Genomic DNA, 17,307 nt, shown 5'->3' with positions numbered 1-17,307 from the left:
TACAATTTTGTTTTCTTGTGATGAGAACTTAAGATCTACACTCTTACCAACTTTTAAATATACCGTACATTATTGTTAATTATGGTCAAGATGCTGTACACTGCATCCCCTGGACTTATGTATCTTATAACTGGAAGCTTGTACGTTTTGACCTTCACACATTTCCCCCACTCCGGCATCCCCCACCTCTGGCAATCACCAATCTGTTCTCTGTATCTATGAATTTGGCTTTTTAGATTCCACATATAAGTGGAGGTCATACAGTATCTATCATTTTCTGTCTGACTTATTCCACTTAGCACAGTGCCCTCAAGGTCCATCTGTGTTGTCGCAAATGTCAGGATTTCACTTTTTTTATGGCTGAATTCAGGTCTTAATTCTATTGTGTGTGTGTGTATGTATGTATGTATATATACACCACATTTTCTTTACCCGTTTGTCTGTTGATGGACATTTAGATTGTTTCCGTGTCATGACTGTTGTAAATAATGCTACATGAACATGGAATGGAGTTATCTCTTTGAGATCCTGATTTCGTTTCCTTTAGTGTATATCCAGAAGTGAAATTGGTGGAGCGTATGGTAATTCTACTTTTAATTTTTTGAGAAACCTTGGTATTGTTTTCCATAGTGGCTGTACCAGTTTACTTTCCCACCAGCAGTGCACAAGGGTTCCCTCTTCTCCACATCCTCAGCTTAGTTTTTTGAGATGAGATTTTGTTAAGGTTTTCTTGCTTCATCCTGCTCAATGAGATCTTGATGGAATGATATAATAAATGGGCTTTTTTGCAGATAAGAATATTGTAAGTAACTTTTCAGATGGATGATAGCTGAATATAGTATTTCTAAAGTAAATTCAGGAGTCTGATTCTGTTTAGTTTTCAAGGCTGTGCCCTTTGCTTTGATGACAAAATTAAGGCTAGGCTTTTTCCAACCCTTACAGAATCTTCTGAAGAGGAGTCTGATGATGAAATAGCAGATAAGGATTCTGATGTGAGTAATTTGTTTCCCTTAAATAAATCTGCCTTTAGATCCTTGTATTCTGTAAGAATGGGGCCTTCATGAATGCTTTCCTTGCTTCATATTTCTACTAGGATAATTGGGATGAGGAAGATGAGGAAGAGAAAGAAAGTATAAAAGATGAGGATGTTGATGAAGAGAATGAAGAGGAAGATGAGGATGCTGAAGAAAAAGATGAAGAAAATGGTGAGGACAGAGATGTGGCAAGTGAAAAAGAATTAAATGGAGATTCTGATTTAGATCTGGAAAACGAAAGTGAAGAAGAATGAAGACAGAAAAACAAGGCAATTGAATTATATAAACTCTGGCTCACCTTTCCCAGTGCTGCCGAGTTCTCCTGGGGAGGGTTATCTCTGTGACAGGATGCCAAGGACCGTTGCACATTTCCAAATTTCTGGTGGTGGCTCCCATACCACCTTGCTGTCCTGAGCACCCCAGACTTAACTGTGTAAATAAGAGTGTTTCATTCAAATGTTAATAAACTTTACACAGTAAATAGATAACATTTTCTGCTATGTACTGACATGAGTGTCCAATATATGGTATATTTTTATAATACCCTAGTATGATTGGTTACACCAAGAATTGACAAAAGTGCAGATAAAGACATTTCCCATATAGAGATTCAAGAACTGGACTTTTGTGAAGGAGTCAGCTCTTATCTCAGGTTGGTATCTTTCATCAAATCTAGATAAGAAGCAGCACTAGTGAAAAAATTTTTAATTTGGTACGTTTTCATAAAATATAAGGGGATAACTAAAAGCTGGAGTAAAAATGATTGTGATTAAAAAAATAAAATCACCAGTATCCCTAGCTTGTCTATTAACTGTGGTAATCTGATTTGAGTCAGATTGAATATTTGGAGTGCTTGCCAAAAACGACCACTTATTTTTTAAGCTGTCATTTGAAATATTTTTTTAAAGCACACAAAAAATTATGGTAATTAAAAAACTAAAGAATTAGCCATATTAAGGATTTTTCTTGACTGCAAGTTGCGTGTAAAGAATCATCAGTGTATAGATGTAGAAGTGCTCATTACCTACAACTTTTTAAAAAATTCAGTTATAGCTGCTTTTGAAGAGGTGTTCATTTTTATTTACATTACTAATGGATCAAAGAACAACTGTTTATTTTTTCTCTTTGGTTTTAGATATTAAGGATAACCTCGTTGGAATTTTTTTCCAAAGAAAATATTTTTATAATTCAGTAATTTACTGTTTTCCTTCCTTTTCATTACCCACTTTTGGCAGTGTTAGGGCATCTGTTACCTTTAAAATTATAAATCTGACTCAAGATTTTTTATGTATGTATAAATAGGTATTTTGGTGTGCTACAAAAGCCTTTTCAAATTATCAGTGATTTTTCTTTTTTTTAAAGAATGAGCCAGTATTTGTTTAGTGCTCTCTAGGGAACATGCAAATGGAAGCTCAACTCTAAGGAAGGGCTGGGGAGAGGGGTTTATTTTTCCCACCTGTGAATATGTAAAACACAAAACCATTATCTCTGAGGGACTTTTTAACATCAGTGGCAGAACAGAGAATTCTGTGCTCAACTAATAGAGCTGGAGCCATATAAGCATCGTGGCAAGGCAAGTTTGAGCCAGCTGCTGGTGTAATGTACAGTTATATTTGTCTATAATTGGAGCTGTTTATGGCAATTTAATACCATTCTCTTTGTAAAGTGAATAAATATTCATCTTTACCCAGTGCTTGTCTTGTGGTATATGTAGAGGAATAGCCACACATCTGGCCTTGTGGTGGGAAGATTTCAAAAAAGCAATCTGATTCCACTAGCATTAATAGGTAAATGCTTTCCAGGCTTGCTGGGTAACCTAGAATTTGTATGGAAGTGGAAGAACCAAGAGCTTTGTCTTAATCTAGTGGTGGTTTCTTGATGTAGTCCCCCTTGGCTGGGTTGTTCTTCCACGGCTCAAGGCAGCGGTGACAGGAGGATGCACGTTCTCATTATTAGATCCCATTTTGAGGTCTGTGAGTCAGAGTTCCCCTGCACCTGGTTCTCCCTAAAGAAGTAAAGGACTACAACTGTGTAGTAATTGCTTACTAATTATTTTTTGGTTTAGACAAATGCAGAGTTAAATTAAGCTTGTTACAAAGAGAATTTTCTAGTGTCAGGGTATTTCACTGGGTTATTCCACTCCTAATCCAGACAAAAAAGTTTTGTGTGGTGTTGTCTTTTTTGAGATAAATTTTTCTTCCCAATTTTTATTTTGAAAAATTAACCTTCCGTTCGTGATCAAATCAAGGATCACACATTGTATTTGGTTGTCATATTGCTCTATTCCAGAATATTCCCCATTGTGTATGTGTCTGTTTCATGATTTTGATATCTGAGTCCACATAAATTAAGCTGTGTTGCAGAATGTCCTACAGTCTGGATTTGTCTGCTTGTTTCCTTATGATTAGATTCTGGTTTGATGTTTTTGGCAAGAATACTAAATAGGTAGTGATATTTGAGATTATTTTGTAAGAAATTCTTTGGGTATAGATAAGTATAAAGTTATGCCTTGTTTAGTGATGGGATACATGCTGAGAAGTGTGTCATCAGGCGATTTCATCCTTGTGTGAACATCGTAGAGTGTAGTTACACAAACCTAGATGGTTTAGCCATCTATACACCCATGTGTATACATAAACATCTACTACATAGCTAGACTAATCTTATGGGACCAGTACCGTGTATGTGGTCCTTTGTTGACTGAAACGTCATTATGCAGTGCATGACTGTATTAGTATGTTTTGACATAAGTAGATGTCCAGGCTTCAGTTTTGGGACTTTTGAAGCCTTAGTGCAGAGGCGTGTTTGAGGGTCAGAAATGGGATCTTGGTAGTGAGAACATTTGGTCCATTGACGCTATATAAGGCTGTTATAACAATTCCTGTGGGAGTTAATTTTCAACATTGTACATTCATTTAACAAGTATTGATTATTTAGTTGCTTGGTCTATACGTGACTGAAAAAAGCAAAAAAAAGATAACCTGTCCTGAGGAGCTGACATTCTAACAAAAGAGATACAGGCAATAAACAATGCATAATGAGTAAGTAAATTCTGTATAGTATGTTAAAAGATGGTAACTGCTATGGGGGAAAAAAAGTGGAGTAAGGAGACTGGGAGTTGGGGTAGGGTAGTGCAGGTTGCAGAGTTAAATATATGATCGGGGTAGGCTGTAGTGAGAAGGTGTGATTTGAACATGGACTAGGAGGAGTGAGGGCGTTAGCTAAGTAGAGATCCGGGGATGAGTGTTCTAGCAGAGGAAACAGCATGAGCAAAGGCCCTATGGCCAGCCCATGTCTGATGTGTTGAAACATTGAGAGGAGATAAAGGCCACCTGAACGGAGTGAGAAGGGGAGAGAGATTAGCAGAGAGGTACTGAGCAGTCAGGTTGTGTTGGCCATTGTAGGGACTGGTTTAGGCTCTGAGTGAAACAGGGAGTTGCAGTGTTGGAGCAGAGGAGTGATGTGGTCTGGCTTCTGTGTTGAGAATTTAGTATCACCCTGGTGCTGTGTTGAGAAATTGCAGAACTGTATCCTAATAGGCAGAAGCCAGTGGGATGCTTTTGTAGTAATCCAAGTGAGAGATAGCGGTGACTTAGACCAAGGGGGTAGTAATGGAGTTTGGTTGGTTTCTGGGATTGTTTTGAAGTTAGAGCTAATGGGATTTCCTGTAAATTGTGAGACATGGAGGAGTCACCTAGGACTCCCAAGTGTTTTTTGCTAGAGCACCTGGAGGATGCTGTGGGTGGTGGAGGTTTGGGAAGGGAGATCAGGAATTGAGTTTTGGAAATGTTGAGTTACAGATATTTATTGGGAATGCAAATACATACCCAGTTAACTTGTGGGGAGTGGTCGAGATGGAGGTAGAGCTTTGGGATTGACCTGTATGTGACAGTAAAGCCACAAGACTGGGTGAGCTTCCCATGGGAGTAAATGCACATAGGAAAAGCACCCAGGCCTGGCACTCTAGCATTGGAGTAAGAGAGAAGAGAAACCCCAAGGGACACCGAGAGAGAGTGGTGATGAGGTAGGAGGAATTGATGTTTAGTCTTCCATTCTCTTCAAATCTGAATTCATGACATCCTTCAGCCATGATTTCTTTCAACTGTAATTGATATTACTGGGGAATCCTCCCAGGCTGCAATGGTTTTTATGATTCCCTTCATATTGACCATTTGTTGATCCCTTCTTTGAAGGCAACTCAGGCATAAAAGTTGTTTTTCTTTTAATCCAGTGTAGTGGTCTTCACCTTTGTGGCACTTCAGCACTGCCCCTTGTGCCAACCCATTATGGCAGGATGAAAGGCCACAGCAGTGTAAACGGATTAGCAGGCATCGTTCAAACAGGAAGCAATGTGGGAGAAATCATGGGATCGATGGTGCTCATTCTTCTATACAGTGCTGGCTGACTTGGTGTGAGCAAACTAGATTGACAGTACTCATCAGTACTAGAATGGATTCTTTTATTTTATTTTTCCCCCGAAAGCCCCAGTAGATAGTTGTATGTCATAGCTGCACATCCTTCTAGTTGCTGTATGTGGGATGCGGCCTCAGCATGGCTGGAGAAGCGGTGCGTCGGTGCGCGCCTGGGATCTGAACCCAGGCTGCCAGCAGCGGAGCACACGCACTTAACCGCTAAGCCACGGGGCTGGCCCTATAATGGCTTTTCTTTTCGTATGGGTAATTTTTAATATGAAAATAGCTCTGAGAAGAACGGGGTGATTATAAATATACTTGAAGAGGTAAGGAATGTCATGAAAAATCCAAAAGGTGAAAATCACCAGTTTAAAAATTGCCTGGCGTATTCTTTCTAGGTAATAATGGCTCAAAGGGGGGAGGAAATATGCTTTTTGGATGCCAGTGTTTTAAAAAGAATTTCCTAATGGAAATAAATAGGTATGAAAGCATGTTGTTATAGGTTTGCACTTGGCCCTGTTGTAGATTAATTTGTTCTAGTTTGAAAGAGGGGAAGGAGTGTGGTTGCCTGGTGATGCAGTCACTGAAGTCACAGACAACTTGGCAGCTGCCTTAGCTGGACCTATGTGGTCATGATGTTCCAAAGCTGGGCCAAAGCTTTGCAGGTTCAGAAACTTAATTTTGTCCTTGTTCCTAGAATCGATGCAATTTCATATAGTCAAATCATTAACCAGGCTTCCAAGAAAAATTGGTATTTAAATGGTGTATTTATTTAGAATGAGAAATACGTCCCTCAGGTGGAGCAAGAGTGTTCATGTTGGGTGGTGACATGTCTTCTCTCTGCATAAGAAAGTAATTGGTATTTAATTGGTATTTAAATGGTGTATTTATTTAGAATGAGAAATACGTCCCTCAGGTGGAGCAAGAGTGTTCATGTTGGGTGGTGACATGTCTTCTCTCTGCATAAGAAAGTCACACAGTAAACCGGTTTTATAATTGGAAGATTGTCTTTGACCTGAAGTCTGGAATTGGAACAAGAAATGAATTAGATGGTCTTGATAGCTTGCTCTGGGTGCTCTCACTTGTATCCTCCTTTCAACAGGACAGTTAACTGTGGTTGGAATGTCGGTATGTTGGATCTCCTCAGGCACCCACTTAGGACAGCTGGTTAGGATGTGTTCTCATAATTTAGCGGAGAGCTTGCTCCTGACGGTGGGTACCATCGCAATATGGTTACACTTAAGAAACAAACTTGGTATTTTCAGGCATACTTTGGCTTTGTTATTCTCAACCTGGCAAAGTCCACCTCCCGCCACTTTTTTTTAAATTGTGGTAAAATATACAGAAGATGTACCATTTTTAAGTGTACAGTTCTGTGGCATTAAGTATATTTACATGGTTGTGCAATTGGCAAAGTCTCTAAATTGGTGATGTTTATGATAGGATCAGGTCCAGGAAATGAAAGAAGGCAAACATGAGCACAATCAGTGTATTGTGGAGAGACCAAATTTAGGGCCAGAAGTTCTAATTCTGGGTCCACACTCCAGCATGGCAATGATAAATCTACTTAATTTCTTTTTTTGGTCTGGCAGGAGAGTAACAACGCTGTCTGTCGCAAGGATGCTGTGATAACCAAATGGAACAGTGTCTGTGGGGACACTGAACACCAATGTGCAGCACCTGGCAAAGATTGTTTTCAGAACAATTAATTGTTAGACAGTTTTCCAATATGGGAAGGGACGGTGGGGCACAAGTTCTAAGGGAAACTCCTTTTTGTCTCAAGAAATTCAAAAGAGCCTTATAGGTAAACATAGTCCCTGCTTTTCCACAGGTGAAAAAGTGAACTTAAATCTTTTTCCTTTTCTTTAATGTATTTTTTAAATCTATTGTTTTAAAAGTAATGATATTCATTAAGTAAATTTTGGAAAATACCAAAAAATAAGGGAAATAAAATCATATTAACAGAGATAACCATTTATAATATTACAGTATATCTCCTTTTAATCTTTTTCTCTTTGCATGAGTGCACACATTTTTCTTATGGAATTGGAATCATAATATGTATTCATTTTATCCTTTGTCACTTATTAAATCATTAATTACCCTTTGAAATAACAATGCTTGTGGTTTTTAGTATTCCTCCCATGTTATACTTGAAACATTCTCCTGTTACAGTTTGTTACAAGTAATGCTACAGTGTATGTTCTTACTCACATTTTGTATTTTTCTTTAAATGTATCCTTATGAGATATTTCTAGGAGTAGCATTACTCAATAAAATACGCGAATATTCTGTTCTCTTCAGATTTAGAAAATTTGCCAAAATCCTTTTCCAGAAAGGTGGCATTGACTTTCAGCCCTACAGGCAGTGCTTGTGTTTCCATTTCATTGTGAACCTCAGTTCGCCTTTTTTCACTGCCTCTTGTATTTCTTTAGTGTTTGTGGGCTCAGGTCCTTGTCCATGCTTAAAGCGATTGTTTTATTTACCTGTAAAGGCTTTTTATATAGTAAAGATATTCATCCCTTACCAAACATACACAGCAAATATTTCCCCAATTTGCCTTTTCAGTTTTTTCATGATGCTATTTTCCTCTGTAGTTTTCTTTAAGCTTAAAAAACTTCCCCCTAGGAAGATACTTGTATTTTGTTGTAGTTGTTTTGTATCTTTACCTTTTTTTTAACATTTATCTCTGTAGTAACTGGTTGTGATTTATCAGTGCAGTGTGAAATAAAGTAGGTTGCAACCACCTTTTTTCAAAGTAGAAAAGGTCATTAATAGAAAATATCAATGTGCTGCATGTAGTTAAGAGTAATTGTTTTAGAGGGGCATATATATACTAGGTTGCAATGTGGGATGTGTTTCTGTGGGTAAGACATTTGAAAGCTGCTTCTCTAATCTGTATGAAATTCTTTTTGGTGTATCTGAGAGATGAGGCTCTAACTTAGGGTTCACACACACACACTAGTTTTCTGCACACTGTTTGTTATGGACTGATTTTGTGTCTCCCCAAAAGTCATATCTCAAAACCCTAACGCCCACGGTGATGGTATTTGAAGATGGGGTCCTGGGAGGTAATTAAGTCGTGAGAGTGGAGCCCTCATGATGGGCTTAGTGCCCTCATAAGAAGGGACACGAGAGCTTTCTTCCTTTCTGCTCTCTGACGTGAGGATACGAGAAGACGGCCATCTGCAAACCAGGAAGCAGGTTCTCACCAGGTACCAGATCTGCCGGCGCCTTGATCTTGGCCTTCTCAGCCTTCAGAACTGTGAGAAATAAATGTTTGTTGTCTGAGCCACCCAGTCTATGGTAATTTGTTACAGCAGCCCGCTCTTTTTCTGTCCCATAGACATTTGTCATGTGGTAGATCTGTTTATTTGCTATCCATTCCATTGATCTCTTTTCTTTTGCCAGTGCATTAGTTTTAACTACTGTAGCTTTGTAATTCATTTTTATTGCTGATATCCTTATACTTCTTTGAAATATTTTCCTAAATATTTTTTTGCCTTTTCGTTCTTCCATATTATTAAGTAAAGATTCTTTGGTTGTGAGAAACAGAAACTTATTAGAGGCGTCTTAAGCAAAACAAATGCATTACAATTTCGAAGAATCTCAGTACACAGGCAGAAACAGCTAGGCCTCAGGAAGGAATTACAAGTGGGAGGGGGAAGAACCGTTAGGGCCTTCTTGTGGTCCATTATCTGCTGCCCTCTGCTGCCTGATAATAGTTCTCTCTTTCCCTGGCCTTTGGCTGCTTTACAGTCCCCGAGTTTATGATGTTGCTGATTCTCAGGAGAGCTGGATATTCTTTGCCTCTTCAGGTCCACTTTCCTGCTTTTCTCCATCTGCTCTGTGCCCTCGGAGGTTGAATTTTACAAACTGCATCAGCCCAGCTCCCTTTCGTGGCTTTTGGTTGGGATCAGCCAGTGGGTGGTACTGGCAGGAGATTGGAGGGTGGGAGGTGAGGAGGTCAGAGTGTTTATTCCCCTGGTGAGCTCTCTCCTGGGCTGTGGTTTGGCGGAGGTTGCTGCTTTCTTCCTCCTGTGCCTTAACTCTAGCTGGAGTCCAGGAGCAATTCTCTCCCTTTGTTCTTTTGTGGCTCCCGTTTAAAGGTTGCCTTCCTTTCTTATCTGTCCCAGAGTCCTTCACCCACCCTGTTGGTTTCCTGAACTCTACTCACACCTTTGTAAGTAGTCTCTCTATGAAACTCTCCTCAGATACTCTGAGTCTGTCATGTGTGTTCTGCTAGGAGCCTGAGCCAGTCCAAATTGCCCGTTCCTGGGTGCATCCTGTTTCAGGTGTCCACCATGTCCAGTCATCCATGCCCGGGGGCGGTGTCACACCACACTGATGACTCCTGCGAGCCCACCCCTGTGAAGACAGCAGTCTTCCTCCCCAGAGCTGGGTTCATTGTGAGCTGTGTTACTGTCTACCTTACAGATAGCTTAAGCATTTAAAAAAATACATTTTTTAATTTTTAAGTTGAGGTAAAATATACATGATATAAAATTTACCATTTTAACCATTTTTTTAAGTGTACGGTTCAGTGCCATTTAGTACATTCACATGTGCAGCCATGTGCAGCCATGACCACCATCCATCTCCAGAACTCTTTCATCCTGTCGAATTTAAAGTCTGTCCCCATTAAACACCAACTCCTCACTTCCCCCTCCCCCCTCTCCCTGGCAACCACCATTCTTCTTTTTGTCTATGAATTTGTTTAGTCTAGGGACCTCATTAAAAAATAAATTTTAATTAGACAAGTAATATAGAAATGTGTTCTTGTAAAAAAGGGTGAAAACATTACATATAAGGCTAAACTAACTTTGCCCACCACTTCTGATCCCCTTCCTGCTTGTGGTGGTTATATATGGAGTGGTAACTGTGTTACTTTAGAGTTTGGATTCCTCCAAGTCTTTTTCTGTTCATTTGCATAAATATAGATGTGCTATCAGAAAATAAGTAGTTTCTTTTTTCCCAGGTGAATGGAATACTGTGTGCAACATTCTGCAACTTGAATTTGCTTTTTATTACCCAATATATCTTGGAGGACTTTCCGAGTTAGTAATATAGAACTACCTCATTCTTTTAAACTGTGTCCAAGTCGGCTGGAGGACTGGTTAAAGCAGATTGCTGGGCCCCGCCCTGGAGTTTCTGAGTCAGGGTGGGGCCAGGGAACCTGCATTTCTAACAAATTCCCAGATGGCATTGATGCTGCCGTTCTGTGAGCACACTCACTTCTGAGAACCACTGCTGTGGTTTTAGGCTGTTGAACCATTCCCTGATTGATAGACATTGAGGTTGTTTCCAGTTTCTCAGAAAAATAAGGAATGTTGTGGTGACCTTGTCCGTGCTTCTTGTGCACATGTGCCAGGATCTTCCTAGGGTGGCTATTGAAAAGGAAAATTCTAGGTCACAGGATATGTGTACTTTAAATTTTAGTAGATCCTGTCAAATTGCCCAGCAATGTGGCTGTAACAGGTTACAGATGAACTTTTCAAATTTTTCCCCCAAGTTAAAAATAAATCCAATGGGAATTTTGATTGGGTTTGAGATAAACCAGTAGATTAAGAGAATTGATTTCATCATGGAATATTACAACATTAAAACATTACTTTTCTCATTTGATAGGAACATAATATGATTTTTTAAAAAATTTAAAAAAAACGATGGCTCTTGCTTCTGCCACCTCAGGCTGGGGTAATTACATTGGAAGTAATCACCTAGTTGCTCCTTTAAGAGTGTGTGTAGCTGAACATCCCAGTTTAGGCAAAGTAGGTAAGACTCTAACACATTGTATTTACCAAGCTCTTACCTCATGAATGAATGGTTTTGTGTGTTTATGTAGGACTTCAATAGGATAGGGGAAGCACTGGGGGTCTGCATAGGTGGGAATCTCTTCAGTGGGAAGGATATTTTTTACCTCTTCTCTCACAGCTGGGTGCTCAGTGCATTGCACACAGTTGACTGCATTTGACACACAGCACTGGATTGTCCCTGGGTTTGGGACAACGGCACTTATAATTTAGGGATGGGGATGAATAGGGAGATACAGTTAAGCGACTAATTAGAATACAAGGTAGAATGAAGTAAATGTCATATACTTTTATAAGTGGAGTGCTGTGGAAGCCGTGAGAAAGGAGAGATTGATCTGTTCCCAGCCAGGGATCAGAACGATTAGAGGACTTGAGTACATTGACCCAAGCCTTGAGGGAGGGCCTTCTGGGAAGCAAAAATGATTAAAGTGAGTGGCGAATAGGTGTCTTCTAGAAGCTCGCAACTCCAGCACTTAGAGGTCCCTGATTCAGTTATGTGTGGGAGACTAATTTTAAGAAACCAAAATGAGTTTTGATGAACAGAGATACGGCAAATTTTTCTCAGTTATCCCCAAATGGTCACTGGACATTCCACGTTTGGAGTTGAGAGCTCATGTGTGTGTTGCTTATTGCTCTCATTGAGTTTGCTGAATTTAGTTGGTGTGCTTAGAACCAGGATACTGTCACCACATTTTCTCTCATCCTCACCAGGCCTATCCAGATTGCCCTAGTTACTTTCTCAGGTTAGAAGGACAACATCAATATAAAAAACAAACACTAGGTGCCAGCCTTGCTTTGTGCAAATTTCTTCTTGTTGCATACAGACTGGGCCTCTTGAGGAAAAGCTGCTAGTTGTGACCTCAACCTGTGTAAACTCCCATGGCAGGTGGGGGTGTGTTTTCTGTACCCCACCTTCTGGGGTTGGCCCAGGGAAACTCTGAGGTGCTTCCAGCTCTCTCTCTTTTCTGGTGTCCGGGTCCCAAAGCAGAGCCCTAACGTCTCCAGCCCAGCAACACACATCGTGAGAGGGACCCAGAATGAGTCCCGATTTAGAAGAAATTGCATCTTCAGGAGATGGGCTGCCCCTTCCAGATGCACAGATTCAGGCAGTGCCCTCCGAGCAGACAGCTGGTCTACCTGTTCTCTTCCTGGACACAGGCAGACCCCCACTGGACTACAAACACCAACCTGACAAAACGCCCAGCCAACAGGGAAAGCAGCAGCAGCTCTTAGTCTGGAACAGTCCTTATGTATAGGAAGCTTGAAAGATGTTGCTCTTTCTGCGTTTCCTTCAAAAGTGAAGTAATAATAATAAAGCCAAATTCAGAGAAAAATCACACACACCATACACCAACTGCATTAATTTACCCCAGAGACTTTGTCCATGAAAACTATAATTTTACATTATGTCAATGATAGTGGGGGGGGGGGGGGTAAGAATTTTTTTTTTTTTTACTTCTTTTCTTCACTTACGAAAATTTCAAATATACAGAAAAGTGAAAAGACTAGTATAATTATCTGTATGCACATCACTTAGATTAAACCATTGTGAATGTTTTGCTATATTTTGCTTTATCTACATTTGTATACATATATTTATTTATTTTTCTCTATTTTTTTAAAATGTTACAAACATTTCAAGCATACAAAAGAAATACACAGAATAATATAGAGAAGTACATGAACACTGCCCATATTTGACACATTTACATTTATTTTTCCTTAAAGAAATATAATGTTACAGATATGGTTGAATACTTTCCCATCCCATTTCCCTCCCTCCTTCCCGGGAGAACCCTCTGTCTTTAAGTTGGTTTGAATCATCCCATCCAGGTTTTAAAATTATACATATTTATCTATCTGAATCCACAGTGGATACTATTATTTTGTGTTCTTAAGACTTTTACGTAGTATCACACTACATGTATCCTTTTGCAACTTGCTTTTTCGAAGTTGTTTTTAAGATTTATCTTTGTTGAAACATGTATCTAAGTTGATTCATTTCACCTGCTAGATAGTGTCTCCCTGTCTCTCTCTATGCATATACATGGACATATATTACTTATCTAGTCCCCTGCTGATAGAAATTTACATAACTTTCTGTTTTGCACCATTTCAAAAGATACTGCAATGACCAGTGCATCTATTTATTTTTGCTGATCTTTTAGAAAGTAAATTGGAGATATCATGACACTTTACTCCTAAATACTTCAGTGTGAAGTTCCTAAAAATTATGACCTCCTACATAACCACAATACCAATATGACACCAAAAAATCAAACAGTAATTCCCTAATACCGTCTAATATCTAGTTCATATTCAGTTTTTCCCAATTGTCCCCAAAACGTCTTTTATAGCTGGCTCTTTTCAAACCAGGATCCAGTCTAGTTTCACTCATTGGATTTGGTTGTTAAGTCTTCTTTAGTTACTTTTGCTCTAAAACAGTATTTTCCCCTCTCCCCGCCTTAGTTTTTTCTCTGACATTGACACATTGAAGAGACCAGGCCAGTTGTTTTGTAGGAAGAGCCATGGGCTGGATTTGATTGTTTCCCTATTGTGGGTTTAACTCACTCCTCCATCCCCTGTGCTTTCTGTAATCTGGAAGTTATATCTCAGCACTAGCCAATAGAACTTTCTGTGATGATGGAAGTGTTCTCTGTGATGTCCAATATGGTATTCAGTAGCCACACGTGGCCCTTAAAGTGTAGCCAGTGTCACCCAGTTACTGAATTTTAAATTTTTACTTTTCATTAATTTACATTTAAATAGTCACATGTGGCTAGTGGCTATGATATGGAATAGCACAGATCTTAGGGCTTGATAAGATTTAGGCTTAACAGTTTTGACAGAAGATCAAAGGTGATGCTGTATATTTCATATTGCAACTCATCAGGAGGCGAAATAATGGCACATTTTCCCCCTATTAGTGATGCTAGTTAAAAAAAAAACTTTATTGAGATATAATTTATAATCAATAAAAACATACTTTTTAAGTGTACAAGTCAATGGGTTTCAACAAATGTTCACACCTATATAACCACTACACAATCCAGATATAGGAAATTTTCATCACCCGAAAACATTCCTTTGTGCATCTTCCTAGCTAATCCCAAATGTCCCCCCTCCCCAGAAGTCTGAGGCAACAACTGGTATGCTTTCTGTCACTATGGAATAGATATCTTTCCAAGAACTTCATATAAAAAAAATCATATATATGTACTCTTCTGATTGTGAGTTTCCAATGAAGGAGACTCAACATAATGTTTTTGAGATTCATTGATGTTGTTGCACATGTCTATAGTTTGTTCTATTTATTGCTAAGTGGTATTCTATTGTATGGATATGCCACAATTTGTTTATTCCTTCTGTTGTTGGAGATTTGGGTTGTTTCCAGTGTAGAACTGAAAGCTAAACTTTCCCTCTAAGAACTGCTTTAGCAGTACCCCACAAATTTTGATATGCCATGTTTTCATTTTCATTCAATTCAAAATATTCCCTAATTTCTCTTGTGAGTTCTCCTTTGGCTCCTGGATTATTTAGAAGTGTGATTTTTAATTTCCAAACATTTGGGGATTTTCAAAGATCTTTCTGTTATTAATTTCTAACTTAATTCTGTTGTGGTAAGAGAACATCCTCTGTATGACTTAATTCTTTATATTTATTGAGACTTATGGCCCAGTGTATGATCTATCTTGATGAATGTTTCTTATGCACTTGAAAAGAATGTGTATCTGCTATTGTTGGCTGGGGTGTTCTACAAATATCAATTAGGTCAAATTGTTTGATAGTGTTATTCAGGTTTTCTACTTTTTTTTTTTTTTTTTTTTTTTTTTTTTGTGAGGAGATCAGCCCTGAGCTAACATCCGCCAATCCTCCTCTTTTTTTGCTGAGGAAGACGGCCCTGGGCTAACATCTGTGCCTATCTTCCTCCACTTTACATGGGACGCCGCCACAGCATGGCTTACCAAGCAGTGCGTCTGTGCGCGCCCGGGATCCGAACCAGCGAACCCCGGGCCGCCGCAGCGGAGCGCGCGCACTTAACCGCTTGCGCCACCGGGCTGGCCCCTAGGTTTTCTACTTTTTGTGTCTACTTATCAATTATCAAAAGAAATCTATTGAAGTATTCAACTATAAGTGTGAATTTGTCTATTTTTCCTTCAGTTCTGCCAGTTTTTACTGCATGTATATTAAACTTCGTTATTGGGTGCATACATGTTTAAGACTGTTATATCTTCTTGATGAGTTGACCTCTTTATCATTGTGAAATGTCTCTCTTTATACCTGGTAATCTCTTGTCCTAATGTCTACTTCATCTGATATTAAATTAGCCACTCCAGTTATCTTATGCTTATTGTTTGCTAATGGTATGCTTATTGTATGATATATCTTTTTCCATCCTTTTACTTTTAACCTATCTGTGTTTTTAATTTTAAAGTTTTTTCCTTGTAAGCAGCATGTAATTGGGTCTTGTTTTTACCCAGTCTGACTCTCTCTTCCTTGTAATTTGAATGTTTAACCCTTTACATTTAATGTATTATCAATATGATTGGGATTTTTGCTGTTTGTTTTCTATTTGTTTCATCTGTTCTTTGTTCCCTATTTTCTTCTTTTTTTGGGGACTTTTGGTTGAATATTTTAAAAATTCTACTTTATCTTCCCAATTGGCCTATTTGCTCTACTTCTTTGGTTTGTTTCTTTAGTGATGGCCCTAGGATTTGCCATGTACATCACAGTATGCATGGCTCTGCTGAGTTCCCTGGTGAATGCCCTGAGTTATCCACAAAGACTCTCCTTTCTGGCTGCTTGGAACATAAATGCTGTGTAAGCTCTGGGAACCATTCAGTTCACTGTTTCTTGGTAGCTCTTTGTCTGACCTCCTGGAATTTCACTCTGCCCATGAGCTTCTTGGTATTCAGTAAAGACTCAAAGGGATTCCAAGGCAGATTTTTTTGGAGCCATTTTTCTGTCTACCTCTCTCTTCACCAGAACTCTGTCCTGCAACTTCCAGCTTCCTCATCTTCTCTGAACCCTGATCTCTGTCTTTTCAACACAGCTGGGTTGGGGTTCCTCTTCCCTGCTCGGTGGTCTGGAGTGTGCCTCCAAGGAGAAAGCTAGGACTCCTGAAGGACTCACTGCATCTGTTTCCTTTCTTTCAGAAATCATGGTGCTGCCTGTTGTCCGCGTCTGAAAATAATTGTTTCGTTTATTTTGTCCAGTTTTCTAATTGTTTATTGTGGGAGGGTAAATCCAGTATATGTTATTCCATCATGTCAGAAAGAGAAGTCTCATTTAACTTTTGACTATTGAGCTTTTTTATGTGGCTGCATAGTCTTTATTATAGTAATTTAAAAATGCATATAAATAATCTATGTTCATAGTAGAAAACCTTGAAATACTAATTGAAGTAAAAATCATGCATAATCCCCTCCATCCTGAAGTAAGCAGAAATAATGTTTTGGCATATATCCTTCTAGACTTTTCTATGTGCATATGTGCCTATAAATACAAAAATAGGACTATACTATCCCTGCCATGATGATGGTTTATAATGACTGCCTACTCCCGAAGAACGCAGGGGAAATAGTGCCCATTTTTCATCTGCATTATGACAGCTCAGGAGTTTCACAGGAGAGCCTACTGCATTTCAGAAACATTGGCAAGACTCTGGACTTGAGAAATTTCATGTGTGAAAGAAGACCATAAAGTCTACAACTCTGCAAATGCAAAAGTTTGCAAGAGGAAGAATTGTATTTAACCAAAACAGAAAAAGAAAAAAAAAAAAGAGATAGAGAAAAGAAAAGCAGCATATTTGACATTGCATTTTTAGGCCCCCAAGGGGCTTGTCATCAAATACATTGTTTGGGCAGAGACAGATGGATTTATGGATTTTCAGATTTCAAAAAATTTGTCCAAGTCTGGACTGTTTATTAATTTGGATCTTTTAAAGTTCAAAAGCAAAAAAAAAAACCAGATAGGCCACTCTGCTAAAAAAGTGTACAAATTAAAGCTCTGTAGCTCTTATCATGAACTGCTCTACACTGGCCCTAT

At 39.0% G+C, this 17,307-nt stretch overlaps 1 protein-coding gene across 1 annotated transcript in view; it reads left to right on the top strand.

The window, feature by feature from the left end:
• WDR43 (WD repeat domain 43) overlaps positions 1 to 2,726 on the top strand; it is a 47,615-nt gene extending 44,889 nt beyond the window's left edge. Inside the window, exons 17-18 of the mRNA XM_058551522.1 lie at positions 943 to 992; positions 1,094 to 2,726. Coding sequence (XP_058407505.1) covers positions 943 to 992; positions 1,094 to 1,288 — 245 coding nt within the window. The 3' untranslated portion in view covers positions 1,289 to 2,726. The remainder of the gene's footprint in view (positions 1 to 942; positions 993 to 1,093) is intronic.
• Positions 2,727 to 17,307: the final 14,581 nt, after the last annotated feature.

This window comes from Diceros bicornis, chromosome 12, assembly GCF_020826845.1.
Source record: "Diceros bicornis minor isolate mBicDic1 chromosome 12, mDicBic1.mat.cur, whole genome shotgun sequence".
Classification (NCBI taxonomy): Eukaryota; Metazoa; Chordata; class Mammalia; order Perissodactyla; family Rhinocerotidae; genus Diceros; species Diceros bicornis.
This window is presented reverse-complemented; position numbering and strand designations above follow the sequence as displayed.